We start from the raw sequence: 21,509 nt of genomic DNA, 5'->3' as shown, positions 1-21,509 counted from the left end.
TTTGCTCAGAAATTAGTTCAAATACTTCTTTTTAGTCAGTAAGTTGTATTTTCCACTAAATTAACACAAGGAAGAATGTGTAATTGGATTTATTTATATAATAATAAACAGTCACGGACAACATTTACATTGTTTTTGTTTTGCATTGAAACATAGTTTTAAAAACTGATTTGCGTCTCAAATCATCATTTTTGCTAACGAGATTAAACCAGAAATGCTGTGAAAATACAATGAGAGTCATTGCAAATTTAACCCACTAACAGTTTTTAAGAGACTTAAGAGGAGAAATGAAAAACAAAATAAGGGATCACCACAACACTCAAATATTGCTTAGTGTCATTTTACCTACAAAACATTAGCAAGAAATATCACATTATCCCGTTCTAAGCATAAAAAACAGAAGCACACCCAATTCTATTAGTTGCAACAGCATCAGATGCACCTTCTTATGCTTAATAGAGCTAAAAGACAATATTTCAATCCTTTAATAAAATCCCAGATGTATTTAGCAAGGACATGCTAATGTGGCTAAACATAACAGTGAAGTTGATAGTTTAGCCACATTAGCAATAGCTAGCTACAGCCAGCAACAACAAACTGTCGTCTTAAAACTTAGATTTCATTTAAATGTTGTAAAAAACATTCTACATTTATAATCCGCTATGGGAGATTTCCCATAACTGTATGTCCCTCTAGATGGCAGCACTAAGACGCTTCTCTCGGATTCTTTCACTGATGGATGCTATTTCAGAGCAGCCGTTAGGATACCGGGCAGTGTGATGTCAGCTATTTAAAGCCAGATTGTGAGAGCATTTAAATACAGAATTTACTAGTCAACTGCAGAATGACGCTTAGAAACAATTCGTCTATTTTCTGCTGCCTTTTGACAGATATCAGATGAAACAGCATGTTGACAATCGCTGTATTACTGGGGCTTCTGATATGTGCGCTAGAACAGGTGCAGAACCCCCACCCCCACACAACCCCCATATTCGTTTCATTGCAAAATGATGCACTTTCTATATTTACGCCGTGATATCAGCTCCTTATGCTGACCCTACATGCCTGAGGATGTTTTAAAGACCCTCTGCCATGGACTCAAGTCTTAAACCCATCTAATAGGCTGATCTGAAGCTTTTCTTCACTGCAATAACATCAAGTTAAAAGCTTATATTATCTTTTTTATAACCTTACTGTAATGAGACTCAATTGCATAATTTAATCAGCTAAAATTTTTTTAAAACATTTATATAGGCTACTTCTATAAAGAGTAAAACAAATTACATCATCCAGGGGGCGCTAGTGGGCATGTTATTATCTCCAAAAGAGCAATAAAATATCTTGACTGAATTGCAAAAAGTGACTCTTAAAGGGGTAGTTCACCCAAAAATTTAAATTGTGACATCATTTATACACCCTGTCGTTCCAAGCCCATAGGACTTTCGTTCATCTTCGGACACAAATTAAGATCTTTTTGATGAAATCTGAAAGATTTCTGTCCCTCCATTGACAGCTTCGCAACTACCACTTTGACGCTTCAAAAAGTTAATAAAACGACCGTAAAACGAATCCACATGAATTAAACGGTTTAGTCCAAACTTTCTGAAGAGACTTTATCGCTTTATGTGATGAACAAATTTTTTTTTTTTACATTCATCAACTCACACATAACTTGTGGTAAACCGAAGCTCAAACAAGTTTGCTTGAGGTACGAGAACCAATGAGGTTCATTCTCATGTTACACAATGTTTATATGTGAATAAAAGCCTAAATTCAATCTGTTATAAACCGATTGAATCTCTTAAGAAAATTTGGACTAAACCACTAAATTCATATGGATTAGTTTTACGATCTCTTTAACTTTTTGAGGTGTCAAAGTTTCAGTTGCGAATCTGTCAACGGATGGACAGAAAGCTCTCGGGATTTCAGCTAAAAGATTTTCATTTGTGTTCTGAAGACGCAGGAAAGTCTTACGGGATTGGAACGACATGAGGGTGAGTAAATAATGACAGAATTAAAATTTGTGTTGAACTACCCCTTTAAAATACCCTTAGTTGAGGGACAGAAAACAAGTATTGACACATGTAGTCCATTGATTACTTCAGGTCTGAGGTGATGGCTATGCTACACCACCGTGGGCACCTTGAAAATGTGCGCCGCTATTAAAATAGTGACAACTGACATGGTGCCGTTTTTGAGAGCTGTTGAATAAAGAGGGAGCAACTGCACAGGCAAAAGGAGCTCAGAAAAGACGGCCTTAAGAATGGAGGGAGCGAAGGAGGAATACTGGAGATGGGGCGGCAAGGTTCAGGAGTATTTTTAGGGCATGTTTATTCACAGACTGAAATGAACCCTCCTTGCACTTCTCTTGCTCGCACACCATCTGTTGAAGTCTTTCAGCTTTGTCAGGTCTAGCCAACATCCCACAAGTGTTGGTGAGACACCTTTATTGAGAGTAGGCTACTGCACATGCAATTGCTTTCCTACATTATTATCAAGGTCTTTTCTTGCAAAAACATTTCTTCCATAAAATATTTAAGACAGGTAAGAACAAATGGGCCATGGCTTTATTAAAAAGATGTACACATCGCCAGTAATGACCATATTTAAAATAATAATAATAATAATAATAATAATAATAATAATAATAATAATAATAATAATAATAAAATCTCCCACTATAAGAGTAAGTAAAGCATCTGAAAATAAGGCAACTTGTGAATTAAAAGTGTCTATTTCTGTCTTAACAAACGTATCCGTGCCTGACACCACAAATCTGTGGTTTGCAGAGATCAATCAGTGGTTCTTGGCTGACGTCACCTCAGACCGTGGCACGAGCTCCCCTGACGGCTATTAAACGTCACCTGTCATTTCTGTCAGCCAGATGATCTTTAAAAACTTCATCTACTTAACTCCTCTACCTTCACACACAAAGGACGGGGTCACAATAAAGAGCGACGATTTAATCGTTTAAGGCACAGGTAGGTTTAAAAAGACCGTGTTTCCACAGAATGCGTTAAAGTTTCGCGCGCTTTTCTGTGAGGTGATTTTACAACTCTTTAAAAATTCAACGAATGACGGGGTCCATGTTCATTATTGCGATTATGAACGGGTTTATAGACTCATATAAAACACGAAGACCGAATAAAATTAGCTACAAACTGAATGAGGAGGGCGGGGATGTGGTAAGACAACACTGAGGAAAACTGCGAATGAAACCAACAGCTGCACATCATGTAAACTCGCTTGTCAGGTCGAATCGATGTTAGATGTTAAATGTTCTTAAATCGTATGCAAGTGTTGTACAGTAAGTTTAGTAGGCTACCATATTTACTTCAAATTTGACATGGTAATCATAGTCACTACATGTATTCTTACTATGGCGAAATAAATAGATAAAAACATAATAAATAAATACAGGATTTCCTTAAGGCAATTTAGTAAACTTTTCAGCATCTTCATTATTTTGAGACCATATTATTAACAATTACTGTACTGACAGCATTTTAGCAAAAGCTGGTTACCACAATTAGAAATATAATAAGGTATAGCCTAATAAAGATATGATGGCTTAAATTTACACCAAAATTACTACACATATTGCTACTATAAAATCATACAATGATACAAACGGTGTGATACACAAATTTTGTGATTTATTATTTTTCATTATATAAAAGATAACTTGCATTTTGATAGAATCTACAGTTACCATGGTAAAGTTATACAAATGGTAAATACAAAAAAATTACCCCTCAATGTGAATTGATCATGTTTCATTGATTTTCAGGACATTCCCATGAACATACCTTCCTCTGCTGTTTCTCCCAGGCAGGGTCCAGCAGAAGGTCCCTGTCCCAGGTGTCCTCCTGAATCATGTACTCTTCCGTAGTCATGTAGGTGTTGTTATACTGCACCTGTGTCTCAACAATAGTCGCCATCTTTTACTCTTATCCCTCTAACCCCTAATATTAGAAGTTATGTCCCTTGAGCCTTAGGTTGTAAACTAACAATCCTGTCCGTGCGTTAGAGGAGAAACCCCCGCTCAGTGTGTATGACCGTGGAGGAAGAGGCCAGACTCCACTCGTCTGAGGTGCCTTTGTGGAGGTGCGAGCAGAACTTCTGCTGCCCAGTGCTACTATCCTGGTCAAAAGTAGCACACGTGACTGCACCCCAATAAATAAGAGAACTAGTCGAGTGGGTGTTGGGTTATGCTACCTAAAAGGTGTGAGAGGCGGGACACACTGTGCACTGGGACCAATTACTGGAGGCTCTTTTAGTGAAGGGCAGGGAAAGACCTCACACACGCCTACTGGTGCCCTCCACTTTGCTAAGAACACCTGTTGTCCTTGGCTTTAGTCTTTATTCTTATCCAAGTAACAGTTCTGGGGCCAGTTTAAACGCATCCAGCTAACTATTATGCATTGAAAAAAGGTGCACGAGCAGTTCCCTGGCCTGTTCAGATTGTTTCCCCTGTAATAGAAAAGTAATGTCTGTACCTTTGCTATACATTAATTACTATACACAGTTGTGCTTCTATCTCATTTAGATCAAACAGAAACAAGTCTGTAATACATTAGAAGGCCAATTCAAAGGAAAGAACTCTTATGGAAAAAAACTACTTTCTTACTTGTTTTGTAAGCAATCATGTACTTCCTAAACAAGAAAACTAAATCATTCTTTACAATAATGACAAGTAAATGAGCACAACATAACATATGCTGTCGTAGTACTAGTTTATTGCAGTAAGCATGCGATGCCAATCAGTGTTCATGCAGAAGCTGGTGTAGGAGAGTACACTTTACCAGTCGCAAGGTTTTTGCAATATACACACATTAACAAGTCATGCACATATTCATTAGAAGGTGATAAAAACAGTACGACCAGCTCATATCCTATCACCTGCAATAGAAATAATTCTCGTTTCATACATGAGTTATAAAAATCAGTACTGGAGTTTCCTTTACACTCGGTAGGGGTGTCCTTATAAAGGGTTTAAAAAAAGATCCCTAAAAATAAAAAGGAAAAACAAAGGAAAATACTGGAGAATTCTAAAATTAAATGGGACACAAACGCTAGAAGTTGTGTTATTGTTATCGTCCAATTTGTGCAAGAAGGGTGACGATATCTAGGGAGAAAGTAGACGGAGAGAGCATTCTGTTATCCATGGAAAATGTGGAGCGTATACCATCTAGAGTCAAAGAGACTTAAGCTGGATGAGTATGTTGGAGAAGGTGAGGGATTCTTTTGATATTACAGAGCTGAGATCCTGAATGGAAGGTTCTTCTCAAACACCGATAGGTATCTATCTGCCACAGACATCTGTCATCATTAACGAATGCCACAGACATCACAGAAATCTGTCAACCACAAATATCTGCATGTCAAAGATCTTCATACCACTGACATAGGGAGTATCATGGTTACTCTGACTATGAATAACAGATATATCTTATTTCAGGTAATGGACATTTCCTCATCCTCCAGAATAAGATCTAAAATTGAGGTAACCTAGTCCTTATTCCATCGTTTCTACAGGCAAAGGTAAATAGCCACTATGGACTTACTTCCGTTGACACAAAAAGCAATGCAGATGTGTGTGACAATGTATGTGAAGATGCTACATGTCTTGGCATGTTTTGGTATAGGAAAGAAGAATCATCACCTCATGTGGCTGTAAAATCAAGAACAACAGCACCTTCTAGTGAGATAAACCAAACTTAACTATCATGCTCCCTCTGGAGGAAAGGTCCTGTAAGTAGCCCTCAGGCAGCTCAGGTTCAGCAGTGGTTTCCCCCCACCCCATCTAAAGCCACTTGTTTTATAGGACATTCGCCTACCAGGTATGTAATCTAAATCGTACATTCAGCTATTTCAAACACAGACACCATATCAGACTCTCATTTGAACAGGTAACACAATGTAGCTTTCAGATTAACATGTTTTTTTTAAATCTGACAAAAAAAAAAAAAAAAAAATTGGGGTAAACCCTACCTATTTGGGATGACTTTGCCTACTGTCAATCTAGGAGGCAAAAGCAGAGGTTTATTGTAAGAATGACTTGCTGGGTTTTGACTCAGCAATTTATCAAAGTCAAGCACTGCCCTCCAAGATAAGGGTTGCCAAGTGTCACTGAGTCCAAATGAGAGTCTAGCGAATAAAATCTTGGCCAGTGCCTCGTGTCTAGTCACAGAGCTTTCGGGGATGCGTTCAAGCAGTGGTTAACACTGAACAAACGTAACAACTGGGGATGCGGCGAGGGCGGCGGTGAGCTGGGCGTTGACGGCGAGACGACTCGAGGAAGCCTGGGGGGGCAGGGGTTAAATCAAATAAACAAACTAAAAAGGCACATGGAAGAGGGCCAGGTGAGGTCGACGATATTGGAGCAAGGTCCACTCTTGAGCAAGGTCCACATCTGCCAAGCCTTCAAGTGACTCACAAGCACTCACCTTTGTCACACACCTTTATCAGCCAGCCTTACTTAAGCCACGGTTATTTAAAGCAGTCTTAAATGCACTGACTAATAATTGCATTCATTCAACCGCTTTAATCCACATTCTCTCCGAAGCTAAACCAACAGATCAATTATTAGAGCACCAAGCACCAAGCCATTACCGAGACACACTAACCACCGAAGCAGTAAATAGTCACCCCCGCCGCCACCCCTTTTGCCAGTGACAGATAGTAGTATAACACTGGTGTTTAGAGAAACCCATTGGGTATAGCAATGGTGACGAGAGGTGAGGAATCTACAAGAGGGGTGGGGTGGTGGTGAGGAGAAATACAGCGGATACACGGTCAGGCGCAAACGCTATCGGGGAGGACGACAGGTAGAAAGGGGGCGAGGCGCAGTGCGTTTACCTGAATGGAGTCAGAGAGACCTTCTCGTTCATTGCGAGACGCTAACTTTCTTCCCCCCAAACCAGCACTGCGTATGGTGTCCACAGTTCCTTAGGGACCTAGTTAAGTTGGAACAGTCACATCAGAAAGCGTTTGTTTTTTGAGGGGGGGGGTGAAACAAGAAAACAAAAAAGAAACATGCACAATGGAAGCAGATGCGAGCGAAGCCTTGTGGGAGATATCTTGAATTACGTACAGATACCAGAAAAGGAATTGTAAAATGGTTTTAAAGTGTGGGTGCCTCCTGACACTCACACATGAACATGTTTTACAGTATGCTTGCGTCATAAAAGCATAGTCATCATCGTGCCACACTCCTGTTAAAGAAGCTGCATGGGACTATGGGTGGTTAAAAAGTACCAAAAGCTGGGCTGAAGATTTTGCTGCTCCTGGGGAAGGGGTTTGGGATGGTGTGTGCAGCTGGGGGGGTATAGAGTGGGGTTGCCCCCAGACTTACCCCATCCATAGTGACAGGGGTGAGATTGGGATCAGTCTCTAGTCCTTTAGCTTCTTTTCGGGGCTCCGATTCATACGAGTCTGGTCGTTTCACAAAGGAAAAACAATCATGAAACATCAAAAGGCAAGAATAGCTAAAGCTCCAAGCAAAAGCTCTCGAGTTTCCTCTGTAAATGATCAGGCAGGCTCTTTATTTTTTGAAGGCGTGTTATAGTCAGTAAAGATCGTGTACAGATCTTTAAGTCTTCTCTTCTGAGAACACTTGTGGCAAAAACAGTTACCGTAAACTACAAACATGAATGTCAATGCAAAACGTTTTCTAAGATCACATTCACACACTGGCATCCTCAGCACGTAGGTGCGAACAGGGGCACGGTAAACAAATGAAATACTGTCAACTAAATGAGAGGCAGATGCAAAAGAGAGATGGAGAGAGATGCAGTGAGGGTCATCTATGGAGTTGCAGCAGCGAAATGAGCAGGAAGACTGAAAGAAACTGATAGGAATCTCCCAATTTCATTTAATCCCAAATCACAGCACCACAGAAAATACAGCACTTTCGTGTAGCCTTAATCCAGTTTCACATTTTAAGACTACAGATAAAAAAATAGCAAACTTGAATACATTTCACTACTAAGGCATATGAATCATAGGCCACTCATGATTTTGGCGTTTTTTTTCTAGAAAAAAGAGAATTTTGGCTATAAACAATCATTGTGGAAAAAAGCCACAAGAAAGAACATTTTGTCTCTCTTATAGCTGTAAACAAAAGTTAAAAATTAAGCAGAGTATTTCTCTTTAAAATGATACGCGAGTCCCTTGTCACTTTTTATAAAAACATGATAGCAATAATAAAAGACACTTACAAAAACAGATTCTACAATGCATCTTGGCAGTTAAGTTGGCGAGCATAGAGATGCTCCCATAAGACAGATCCCAGCTAAGGCTGACTAGCTAAACCTTCCTCTGATTGGCTGCCCATACATCACCATATCTACGGAAGTAGCTACATCAAAGTTGGAGGGGAGAGAAGTCACAGTGTCTTTCAGCTTTCAGGATGGGTGGACAGGGATGGAAGGGTGGGGTTAAAGGTCATCACTAAATTTTCTCCCATCTGAGGTGTAAGGGATGCGTATGTATGTGCGTGTGGGTCGAGGTCGCTTCCCTGTTCACATGTGCCTTCCTGTTGTGTCAACCAATGGAAAGCATACACGCTACACCAGTCCCAGAGAAAAACAAGAAACACACAAAGACATGTGAAATACTTTTCCAACCCTGGTCCTACACTTCACACACCTTTGGAGTAAACATACATTCAACTTATTTAAATGTTCTTGAAATGCACTGAAATCTAACATCTTAACTAAATGAGTGTGTAAACTGGTTCATATAACTATAATAATCAAGCAATATTTAAAAATATCAAGTCCAGTATTCATTCATAGGCTACAAACACTTAATATAAAAGTTAAAAAGCATCATGGCTAGTGCCTAATCTACCCCTCCAAACTAACTGGCTATTAGATTGAAGGTTTCTTTAAACAGACAATGTGTTATATTGGTTTAGTGTGCAGGAATGAGAGCATGCAGTTTCCCTTTTCAAGCCCTGACTACACTGGGTGTGTGTGTGAGATCAGAACCAAGGTTAGAGACTCCAGTCTATAGTTAAAACTGACACAGCCACCGTCTTAAACCCAAGCACACACGTCAAACATACACCTGTGGCTTCTTTCTGACACACACACACTTGCAGCACAAGGAAAGGAGAGGCAGAGAGGACGTGGAGCACACTATCGGAAGGGTGTTTCAGGGGTGTGTAGGGCGAGTTCGGGGCGGCGGAGGAGGGGCTCCTTGTGCGACGGCGGTATCGGCGGTGGCTCATACACGCGAGGTGTTGCCATTGCGATGGCAGGCACGGAGGCGGCGGGCAGGACTGGCCTGAGGGACTCGAGCGTTGCCACCTGCTGAGCCGGGACACCGGGCAAAGCCTGCAGTGCGGACATTGCTGCAAGGTGGTTGGGAGGTGGATACGCATACTGGTATTGTTGGTATTGTTGGTATTGCTGCAGCTGCTGGTACTGCTGGTAGTATTCCGCGTAATACCTGTGAGAAATGGAGGAGAGAAAACACACATGCACATCCACGCAGACAGGAAAAGAGAGACAGAAATCATGCATATACAAACGAATGTATACACCATTAGACAGGGACAGACACAGAAACACATTTACACACATACACACACACACACACACACACACATCACTGCCACTGTAAATCGGAACTAAAACAACCAACATTTTGAAATGTACACATTTTTGCTGTAATTGTTTGTTATAGCCGCGCTTCCACCGCAGAAACTTTCACCAGGAACTAGGGACTCGGTGGTACTCGGTACTCGGTAAATATTTCCCGCTCCGAAAATCCCTGCTTGCGAGGTACTTCTTTTTCAAAGTTCAGGAACCTTCAGGGGTGGGACTTGGGCGCTGAATGCTGCATTTTGATTGGTTGACTCCACGCAGCATTTTATTTCAAACACCATTTTTTTTTAAATCTGTTGCGGTGCGTGCAGGATCAGTTGTTTGCTATTCGAATCAAAAATGGAGTTTCAAAAATGGAGTTTAAAAAATACGACCGATGGACAGACGACGAGGTTCAGGCTTTATTAAGCTTTAATTCAGAGCGGGAACAGTAAAGTAGCGTGCAGTCCTACATCACCAGGATAATTTGCCTAATCTTCACGGTACTTTAGAACGCGGTAGAAACGCAGACAGCAACAGGTCTGGGGGGAAAAAAGTTCCTGGCACAAATTTTTACAGATAATATCAGTGGAAACGCGGCTTATGTGTCTTTAATTGAAATCATTTCAATTAAATAATTTAATTGACAACTCACCTGGCTATAGGGTCGTCCTCCTGTGCGGCGGCTTCCTCTCGACCTGCAGGTGTGGGCAACAAGGCTCTGCGCTTGGCCCTCTGGTACATAAATGGCTTCATAACAGGGTCAGGCAGAAGTGGGGCAGATCTTCTTAGTGGACTCCGGTCCCTCTCGCCAGACTTTGAGCTAGCCTGTTGCTGTTCAGCTAGCACTTGCTGTCCTTGTGCAAAGTAGTGTGCCCTTGCTGCCTCAAAGAAAGCTGCGGTGTCAGCTGCCCCAAGAGCCCCGTAAGCCGGGGACGTGCTGTAGAGAGCCGGTGCTACCGTATAAGCTGGGTTAACAGCAGTACCTCCTGGTACCTCCATGCTCGGCGCTGCAGTTAGAAACACTTGATTTGCCATGGCGGGCGTGTAAACCTGTTGACCGTATGCAGCGGCAGCTGCTGCGGCGGCTGCGACTGCGCCACTCGTCATCTGCCCATAGAAAGCTGGGTTAACGGAGCCATACATCTGTGCGGCAGCTGCGGCAGCACTGTTGTTGAGTGCCTGATTTGCAACTGTCCCACCGTAGAGCTGATTGGCAACTGTACCATACACCTGACTAGCTAGTGCTCCGTAGACGGCGGGTGCCACCGCGGTTCCACCTTCAGCTCTTGCACCAGCAGCTGTAAGTCCAGTCAAAGCAGCATAGGTGGGGTCAAAAGTTGAGGTGTTGTATACCGAATTGTGGACGCTCTGTTGAACCTGAAGCGGGAGGCCGGCGGCGGCGGCAGCGGCAGCTGCTAACACGGCCGCTTGGCTCTGGTACTGCTCCAGGGTGGGCTTCCCAGCTGGGCATTCACCTGCATAGTGACCCTGTTTTCCGCAGCTCACACATGGGATTTTCCCAGTTGGAGCCTGCTTGCTTGGCTGAACTTTGGACAGCTCCACGGAAAGTGGTCGTCCTTTGAAAGAGGTCCCGTGCAAAGCCTCAATAGCCTGCAGAGCATCTTCCTTGTTCTCCATGTGTACAAAAGCATAACCTAATAAAGGAGAAGACAGGAGTGTTATTATTCAGGATTACCCACACTTTAAATCAGGGGAAGCCAACCCAGCTCCTGAAGAGATTCCTTACTGCAGACTTCAGTTCCAACCTTGGTTCGACACATCTGCCTGTTATTTTAGCCCAAATCTGTCCAAATCCGATTTTTGGGAAAAAAAACAGTAATCAATGCCGATACTCCGGAAACCGAAAGTCAAACACAAATCGAATCTGAACAGTTGCGATACACAATATGGACATCTATAATTTTAGACCAGATTCAATCGGATACACAAATAATCGGATTTGGACTGACAGTGTGAACGTAGCCTTTGAAGTAGTCCTGAGCACCTCAGGTGCGTTTGATTAGGGTTGTAGCTGAACTCTGAAGGATAGTAGCCCTCCATGAGCAGGGTTGGGGGTCGGTGTTTTACAACTACTCTCTTACCTTTCACCTTATCACACTCCAAAACTTTCCCAAAGGTCTGAAACAGCTCCTGGAGGTCTTCTGTGGTGCACATACTACTCAGATTACCCACAAACACCTTCGTCGAGTGGAGTGGGCGTCCTCTGGACTCTTCGACCACAAGGTTACGACCTTTGAACTCTCGGCCATTGAGCTCCCGAATGGCACGTTCAGCAGCGCCCTCTCCTTGAAGGTGTACGAAAGCAAACTGCCTCAAAACGCTACAGCTAACAACCTGGCCGTATGACTCAAAGATGGCTGACAGTTCTTCTTGCGTGGTATCCAGGGCCAGATTCCCTACAAAGAGCTTAACCGTGTGGCCCTTATCCATTGTGCTGAAATGAGTAAAAGACAATTTTGACATATCAGACAAGGACATAAAAGCATGTGTAAGTAGAATTTGAAAAGTGAGGGGTAAGTATTCCTTTACAAAATGGGACAGTGACGACATCAGATATAAATTATTATTCCATTCACAGTCTTATACTCTGAAATAAATACCATTATGTTTGTGATCGTGAATGATTTTCTTACTCAAGTGCTTCATACAATACCAAGGTAATTCTATAGTAATTATGGATGAAAGCAAGTATGAAAATTTTGGCCATTATGATTATTTATATTTGACAACCGATAACTGATATATTGGCCAATAAATCGATGCAAATTTTTATATAATTCTTTAGCCTGCACAAAAACTCTTACCCTTAAATCCATGTCCCAAGCACACAATTATAATGATGTTCTCTAATGTAGCCTAGGCTATATGACAGACTTGCTAAGTTAAGTTAAATTAAGTTAAGTTTGCATGTTGCACTTAACTGTATTTTCCTTTTTGAAGTGATTCCTATCATATTTCTAGCAATTCAAAAACATAATGGTGAACAGCCGAAGTGTCTCAGCTGATGGAAATAATAACATTTTATCGGCTTTAAGATAATTGGCCAAATTTTCTTATCAGGCCGATAACAATAATATTAAAAATGGACATTTATAAGCCGATAACGATATGGTGGCCGATATATTGTGCATTCCTAATGGTAATACCATGGTTTTCAGACATGTCCCCAAAACAACAACAACATATCGTTTTGTACCTTAATGTTAGTATTATTTCCCATTAATTGGGGAAAACGTGTATAGATTTATACAGGTGGGGAGAGGGTCCTTAGTGAAAACAACATCATGTGTTAATTCGATGTTGTTTGTGTGACAAAAGTCCTAAGTAACAGATGACACCATGTTTGTCATAATATCTTTAAAAAAAAATATATATACATATCACAATTAAATTTAGCCCTAACACATTATCAACATAACATTATTCAGCACACACAAAACAGTGAAATATATCGATGAAACATTTATTCAGCATTTAATGAAAAGAATGTGTTGCAGTTGCAGTCACAAAGCCACAGTAATCTGGTGACGCAGAGTAAACACGTTCACTTCCTCAATCTAACAGCTCACGGAACAAACACACACACAAACATCACACTAAATGATAACCGTTTTGTTCTAACCCTGACACATCCTTCAAACCCATTTTTAAATGTATAAATGTGTGAGAAACGCTGACTCGCCGTTCTCTTTATAGCGCTCCGGCGTCAACAACACGAGTAGCGCGTGTCGACTGATTTACTTAATGTAACATTTCTGACACCAGATGTTTACAAAACACTCACAATCTCTTCCGTCATCAACACCACAAATGTCCGCGATGCAACTACATAGTTTTATATTTTCATTGTAAATTATTGCGTGCATTTTTCTATCATTCTTTCCAAAATAAATCTCTAGATGACTCATTTAAGGGAGGATTTTTTTGGAGTGTCCCCGCGCCCCCAAAACCCTTTGCGTTTCTCTATAAATCACACCGCGATCTCGGCTACATCATTCCGTGTTTCATTGGCAATCGGTACCTATTGGTTCTATATGATGAATTATGGAATTGCTTAAAACATAAACAAATATAGAGAGGAAAAAAATCTTCCATCTTACCTAAGCGGTGCGGGGTTTCAAAATGGTCGGTCCACTTCCGTTCTTTAGAAACGCTCTCATTCTTCAGCAGAGGACTGAGTGAGCGCGTGCTGATGCATTCACACACACACACTGCGCGTGCATCTCCATTGCATGCACACGATGCATCATTTTTGTGTTTTCATTGTAAACAGGAATTTAACAAAACTTAACTCAAAGCAAGCAGAGACCTTGCACTAAAGTATTTTACTTGCACCAACCACAGAATTCTTTAAATCATAGATTTGTTGCTGGTTTCAGTTTTGTTAAATTCTCTGAATCTGATATGCATGCACTGTAAACAACTTTGGATTGTTTTTTCATAAATAAGAATACAGTCAGTTTTTTTAATACCACAATAAATTAATTATTTGGGCTTGTTTTGGGCAAAACAGATGCTTGTTTTTTATTGGGATCAAATATGTAAAAAAACAAACAAACAAACAAACAAACAAACAAACAAAGAAAGAAACCCCGCACTAATGTCCGTTATTGTTAGTGGGAACATTATTAAATGTGCTTTATATATTTGTTTTCTTTTTTTTATCTGTACAACAATAGTAAAAACAAAAAAAAACAAAAAAAAAACACTACAAACAATACAACAATTAATAAATTACATCACTTTAGGTCAGTTAGCCTAGGAAGTTCATTTTAAAGTGATTGTTACAGAAGTGCTGAAGATTTTTTGAAAATGCTTACAAATCGCCCCATTGAAACACATTTAAGTTTTTTTTTTTTTAATCACTCATCGTATATAAAAATATTTGTTTAAATTTTTTTCTAAGTTTAAACTTTGATTTTGAAGTTCCAGCAGCCGTGTGTAAAATCAGACAAACTAAAGCGTAACGGAATGAGTTATAACTATGAAATTCAGCTATATATCCACACCATCTACATCATTACACAAGGTTTGATTTCTGTATTTGTGGCATCAGAATCTCATCTCAACCTGAACATACATTCACGACAGCTTCAGACAGGCACGTTTTTGGTCTCTTCTCTGGTTCCTTCCACACATCTGTGCTTGATGTCCATCTGTATTCCTTGACGTGTGTGAAGGTCGCATGCTCGACCCATTACAGATGAGCCGCCGGCGTGTCGGTGACTCTCCGTCCTCTCCCAGCGATGGGCCGATCTCTCTCCTCCCACAGGGTCACACCATCACAGGCACAAATCTGTTTAGGGTTCTGAAACAAGCCGGCCGATCGAGCAATGATTCCACATGCCAGCCTGAAAGAGAGAGAGAGCGGACACTAAGCAAACACACACACAGTCCACTGAAGAACATGACAAACATGCGCATTAGCTCCGCACAGAGTGGGATTTGATTTCTGCAAGAAATACCTTCACTTAAAGGGATAGTTCACCCAAAAATCATCATTTACTCACCCTCAAGTTCTTCTGTTGAACACAAAAGAAAAGATTTTGAAGAATAATGGTAACCAAACAGTTGCTGGTCCCATAGTATAAAGGGGGGAAATGGGGCCACACTCACATTCCTCAAAATGTCTTTTTTGTGTTCAGGAGAAGAAAGAAACTCTTACAGGACTGGAACAACACGAGGGCGAGTAAATGATGACAGAATTCGCATTTTTGGGTGAGCTATCCCTTTAAATCAGCTTATAATGACATTAGAAGAAGTGTTTCATCTTTATTTTAAATCTCTGTCATCATGTTTTTCTCTGGATAACAAACTGATTCAGACACAAGAACCCAATATTAGTTACATTACTAATAAGTCTGACAGTTAAGAGCTAGACTTTTTTTTAATATATATATTGTCAGTTCATATAATAAAATCTATAATAAAGTAATAAAATCCATGTCAATCAAATGCAGTGTAGCAGGTTTCTTACGACAGAAGTACAGAAGTATATTCAACTTTATCCACATACATCCAGTACACTTGAGTAAAGTGATTAGACAGCAATCTATTATCGTCGCAAAATGTAAACTATATTATCGCCCAGCTCTATGTATAAAGTTGGATATATACGCACATCCATATATCCAGAAACACGACTGTAAAGCATAAAGATATCATCAACTGACCTTTCTCCTGAGTTTCCTGTTATTTTGGACAGCGGGTGATTCCCACGGCCCAAATCATCCTCCCCAGAATCCACCACCAGAGATCGACCAATCACGTCCCACACCTGCCGGACAGAGAGCCGGAGAAACATGTGACATTATAGCATGGCATACATGAATACGAGTATACACTGGCTTTGGTAAATCAGTGCATGAATATTTTTAGATGACACTGAATGTTAAAAAGAAGGTGTGACCATGAAACAAGGTTAGTGTAATTAACAATAGCAGAGACTTTAGATAATCTCATATGTGAATCCAAGCACTCTGCCTCAGGGTTCATAAACACACACACACACACACACACACCTGGCAGCTCCTCTGAGCAACATGGACTGTGTTTGGAGATCACAGCTTTATTACCTTTATCTGAGAGTCTTCCAGCCGGAATGAAGCTCTTCCATCAGGATCTGCCGTAATGTTTCCCAGATCTCCCACATGCTAGAGAGCACACAGAGTCACAGCGTTAAACAGACATTTATATTACTTATTTCAGTCGATGTAAATATAAAAATAAAACAATAAAAATATATCATTTTTAGTTTTTTAAAAAAGCAATAGAAAATATAAAATTCTGTTATTGCTTCTTTTAAAAAAAAAACTATAAATATTATTAGAAACATTAAAAATATATAATACATTTGTTATTAATAAATAAACAACTTAAATGTATATTAAAAAAATATATATATACATAATATATTTTATAATTAAATGTATATTATATTTATATAAATAAGTAAAATATATTTATTTATACTTATTTATACATTTATTTACATACATTTATATAAATAACTAAATACAATTTGTTATTGCTTTTTTAAATTATATTATTAACATTAAAAAAACAAGCATTCATTTTTAATTAATGCTTTTTCTACACAGAATTAGCCATTCAAATATTTAAATATACAAAAATAAAAAAATAATAAATAAATAAATAAATATATATATATATATATATATATATATATATATATATATATATATATATATATATATATATATATATATATATATATATATATATATATATATATATATATATATATATATATGAAGAGTTCAGATGCAAAAACCTCTAAATGCCATCTGAAATTTCCTCCTAGAATGATCATTTTTATCAAGCTCGTATATTTAAGTTCAGTAATTTCACTTAAATGGCAATGAAAATTACCTATTAATCGCCATTTAAGTGAAATTATTGAAATTAAATATACGAGCTTGATAAAAATGATCATTCTAGAAGAAAATTTCAGATGGCATTTAGAGGTTTTTGCATCTGAACTCTTCATATATATATATATATATATATATATATATATATAAAATTAAAACCAAATATAAAATATACAAAAATAAATAAGTAAATGAATAAATAATAATAACAACAGCAATATAATTAAGTAATTAAAAACACATTACTTATTAATAAATACATAAAAAAATGCATATAAAAATAAATAATTTGCTTCTACTACAGTATTACCATAGTTTTAGGACATTCTGAACACCACATAGAATACACCGGGGCTAGTTGTCAACTTCATAAACTATATGGTTTATAAAAAACAACAACAACATTATTCATTAACTAGAAGGTTTACATAAGGTGTAACAAGTTTAGAATGTGTTCAATAATCTTTTTTCTTGGTGAATAGCATTAGAAATCTCCAAGGCTTTAGGGTCTGTGTGTCCAGAGGCTAATATGAAGCAGATGTACCCTGTCTGAGTCCTGAGGAGCTCCATGGGGTTTCCTGAACGGATTGAAGTGATCTCCACAGCTGAGGGACACACAGCACACATATAATGATGATTATCCAGCAAACACTGAGCAGGACAAATGCATTCAGATATTTCATTATGAGCTAAGGCAGTGTGCGTTTTGTTTCAGGGACAGATTTCTAATGAATAACGCCTTCTGTTTGACACACGATCACCAGACTGGATGGGGTTCACTGGGACTGCCGCGTGATCTAAAGGTGAAAGGTCAAGGGTCGTGATACCTCCTGCAATCCTGTGTGAGGTCGCCGAGCTCGTGCACATGCAGGCCGTGCGCTCCGGGCTTCAGCCCGTCAATCGTCCCGTCAATCAAACAGCGTTCCTGTGACAACTGCAGGAACCGGACCACGCCCTGCACAAGCCCCGCCCCGCTGACCATCGCCACGGCAGCGCCCAGGTCTGACAACAACAACACACACAGATAACAAGCATTAGGCCCGTTTCACGCTTGTTCACATCAAGCGGCAACCTTCCGGTCTCTTTCTTGAATCAAACACAGAAGTGACTTAAACTGCAGTTCATTGACTGGCCACTAGAGACCGGCTGCAAAAGAGAGTCAATCCCACAGAACCCCATGTTAAAATGCCCAACTTTACAGCAGAAAAAATGTGTTTACAGCCTGGTACAAAAAGTGGTTTTGGTCTATATAACTAATTTTGCCCTTCATGACGACTGTGAGGGGTGAATTTTTTTTTATAACTCATCCGTTTAAATGATATTAAGCCATAAAGTTCTGCATAATTAGGGGCGTGGCCACTTGAGTGACAGGTTAATTGCCGCTGATGTCACTACTAGCCATTTGTCTTCTGTCTGTTAGTGTCACGTCACCTCAGATAATCCGTTTTATATTAGAGAAATGGACACAGCGACCCCATTGGATTCAACGGAGAAAAGTGAAGTCAATTAGAAGCACTCACTTCCTGATGGTCGAGCGTACTGCGCAGATGTACGCAGATGCTCATGTGACGTGAGCAACCCGTCTGTCTTCTAGTAGCTGTGCCAAGAGAAATCTGAATCATTCCCTTCAGAAACTTGCAGAGACGGAGAGCGTGAGTAGGAGCTGTCCATGATCTTGGAGCAGGAGCAACTTTTGCTAAGTATTCTGATTAATTAATTTGCCATTTTGGCTCCACGTCCCCCCGATTGCCCGCGCGCTTCTCCTCCTGTCCATACGGTGATCTCTCTACTGTGCGACAGAGAGTCGCGTGGTTATGACGCAATCGTTAGCCTATTTTTACAAAAACTGCTTCTACGGGGCCATGACGTAAGATACAAGGTAATGGAGCCTTTTGTACATTTTCGTGTTTCTTTAGAAATAAATAATGGACAAATGGAGTCTTTAAACGCCTCAGATGTAAAGTTATTCGCTGTCAAAGTGACGCCAAAATGAATGGGAGTCAATGGTCTGCTAATCAATGGCGGCCCCCGGGGAAGCTTCAGTTTCCGGCTGATGGATTACCCCCTTGGTTTATCCAGGAGTGACGCGCTGCCAAGATGGCGACGGCCGGCTCCGCCCACTTTGGGCTTCAAAAATGCTCTTCAGAAACCTACGGGTGACGTCACGGACACTACGTCCACATGTTTTTACAGTCTATGGTTCTCATTGTGCTTTGACACTAACAGTGTTTCTGTTCACACCTGATTCTGAGCTGCCCATTCCCTTCAGCACTGCCCGTCTGCCTGTGCTCTCAATCAGAGTCTGGACCTGTAAAGAAGTGAGCGCCGTTTCAACCAGAACCTCCTCCTTACCCAGGTTTATCTGCACCGACTGCACTCCTAAACACACACACACACACACACACACACACACACGAATGAGAAAATAGCTCATGACACAGAAAAGTGTTTCATGTTGTGCTCGACTCACCCGGTTCTTTCTCCAAAACGCCCTTTACTGCATTAACACAGCTGTCACATGACATCTGCACCGCAAACTCAAGCTGTGCAAAAAGGAAATTGATGTGGATATTTATATTTATTATACAATAATATACAGTATATATATATATATTAGTGCTGTCAAATCACAATTAATCGCATCTAACATAAAAGTGAATATAATGTGTATGCACAAGGAGTCTGACAACAGCCGGTATGATCTGATCTCACCATCATCGAGTCCATCTGTGTTACGACCCTAAGGGACATGTGTTTGGTTTGGGGTGTTTTTGTTCTTTCTCTCTCAGGTAGTAGCCCGTGTCTCAGTTGCATGAGTGAGTAGCCGCAGGTGTGCCTGATCAACTGATTGAGTGAGTGGCAGCAGGTGTGCCTAGTCAACACTCAGTGCCTGGAGGATAAGAAGGCTTGATTTTCACACTGCAGTAACAGAACGTCCGTGAGCAGACTACTGCCAACCAATCAGCCCAGCATAACAGAGACGGTCCAGTCAACCAGTGGGTTGAATACAGACTTAGATCTTTTGTGAGTCCAGAACAGTGTTTGGGTTTTAACCTCCTCAGTGGAGAGAGGACTGTTCATTGTTGCTCATTTAGTGTTGAACCTTGTTCCTTCAATTACTTAGAGTAGTTTTGTATTGGTTTTCTTTTGTCAATATTGTAATAAATACACTTTTCATTTTGCACATTAATCTGACTTCCTGTCCTCTTTTGCCCTGGTTTATCTTTAAATATTGTTGCTCCTCCTCCCCCTGGACTTACCATCTGGAGGAACATAACAGTCTGTGATTACATGAAACAGAAAAAACTGAGACCGACTAAATCCAGAAGAACTGCGGGAACGTCTCCGAGATGCTTGAAGAAACCTTCCTGCAAAGCTACAGTACTGTGAAGAGTACTGGCACTTGTGTTAAAATGCTGTAAAGTGAGAATGCTTTCAAAAATAAAATCACAAATTGAATTTATGATTTAACTTCTATTAACTAATTCACATCAATATATGGTGTAACGACCCTTTGCGTTTAAAATGGCTTTTGTCCAGGTAGCCTACACTTGCGCATAGTTTTTCATTAACATGCCAAAGACTTTTGCACAGTACTGTATATATATATATATATATACATATATATATATATATATATATATACATATATATATATATATATATATGTGTGTGTGTGTGTGTATATATATATATATATATATATTATATATATATATATATATATATATACACACACACACACACACACACACACACATATATATATATATATGTACACACACACGTTATATAAACAAACTTTTATGTTAGATGCAATTTATTGCGATTAATCGATTTGACAGCACTAATATAGCGGTAACTTAGACGAAGCATGGATGAGTTTTGTATGACGTTTAGCATGTCACAGTGCAGAATACTGTCATGTCAGACATTAAAAATCATAATTATGTCTGTATATAATATTCCTGAATGTGTCTGGCACTTTCATAAGTCGGAAATAAAAATAAAGTATACGAAGACTACAACAGCAGGTAAAAACGAAGAGGTAAATAACTGCGCAAGCCATCAAAGATAACACGTTATGGAAACTGTGCTGATCGTTATGATAAAATCATTAATATGAACGTAAATTTGACTTGAAAGAAAGACGTTATTATACAGTTGGCCTGCTGATATTCTTATTGTAAAAATAATTTCAATTTAACATAACTTCATATTTAATAAATGTAATTAAAGCCCTAAATAATTGTGATTACAGTATTTATTTTTAAAATAATTAATCTTAAAGTCATTATTCTCACCTTCGCTGTTCTGTTTGTGTCCATCTCTGGTTCGCACGCTGATAATGACGTACCCGGAAGTTCCGCGTTCAGAAAACGTAATAAAATAAAAGTCCTAGTAAGGAAAGACAAAATGCCAATAACACAATAAGAGTCCGAGATGAACATATGGGAGAGGCTTTAATAATTTTTGCTCTCCTTTTCTTTCTTTC

The 21,509-nt window shown here is 39.6% G+C and overlaps 3 protein-coding genes across 5 annotated transcripts in view; all 3 read right to left on the bottom strand.

Moving 5' to 3' along the window:
* Positions 1-4,183, bottom strand: part of actn3b (actinin alpha 3b) — a 38,105-nt gene extending 33,922 nt beyond the window's left edge. The window contains exon 1 of the mRNA XM_084404798.1: positions 3,810-4,183. Coding sequence (XP_084260924.1) covers positions 3,810-3,941 — 132 coding nt within the window. The 5' untranslated portion in view covers positions 3,942-4,183. The remainder of the gene's footprint in view (positions 1-3,809) is intronic.
* A 536-nt stretch (positions 4,184-4,719) lies between these two features.
* On the bottom strand, positions 4,720-13,856 carry rbm14b (RNA binding motif protein 14b). 2 transcript variants are annotated; one of them, XR_014626792.1, is made up of 5 exons: positions 13,721-13,856; positions 11,702-12,054; positions 10,252-11,254; positions 7,358-9,459; positions 4,720-6,959 (listed from the first exon to the last, which is right to left on the bottom strand). XR_014626792.1 is itself a non-coding variant. In XM_084404800.1 (4 exons), exons 2-4 carry the CDS (start codon positions 12,048-12,050, stop codon positions 9,147-9,149), a joined length of 1,665 nt encoding a protein of 554 aa, XP_084260926.1. In that variant the 5' UTR covers positions 12,051-12,054; positions 13,721-13,856; the 3' UTR covers positions 4,720-9,146. The 2 variants fall into 2 exon arrangements, 1 of the variants encoding a protein (XP_084260926.1); XM_084404800.1 differs by having other exon boundaries at positions 4,720-9,459.
* A 104-nt stretch (positions 13,857-13,960) lies between these two features.
* Positions 13,961-21,389, bottom strand: ccs (copper chaperone for superoxide dismutase). 2 transcript variants are annotated; one of them, XM_084406122.1, is made up of 8 exons: positions 19,727-19,904; positions 19,485-19,557; positions 19,256-19,393; positions 17,842-18,016; positions 17,559-17,619; positions 16,196-16,273; positions 15,794-15,897; positions 13,961-14,971 (listed from the first exon to the last, which is right to left on the bottom strand). In XM_084406122.1, exons 1-8 carry the CDS (start codon positions 19,826-19,828, stop codon positions 14,818-14,820), a joined length of 885 nt encoding a protein of 294 aa, XP_084262248.1. In that variant the 5' UTR covers positions 19,829-19,904; the 3' UTR covers positions 13,961-14,817. The 2 variants fall into 2 exon arrangements, with proteins under 2 accessions (XP_084262248.1, XP_084262249.1); XM_084406123.1 differs by lacking the exon at positions 19,727-19,904 and adding an exon at positions 21,319-21,389 and having other exon boundaries at positions 14,122-14,971.
* Positions 21,390-21,509: the final 120 nt, after the last annotated feature.

This window comes from Rutilus rutilus (assembly GCF_951802725.1).
Source record: "Rutilus rutilus genome assembly, chromosome: 3".
Lineage (NCBI taxonomy): Eukaryota > Metazoa > Chordata > Actinopteri > Cypriniformes > Leuciscidae > Rutilus > Rutilus rutilus.
Note: the sequence above shows the minus strand (reverse complement) of the source record. Positions and strands in the feature narration are given on the sequence as shown.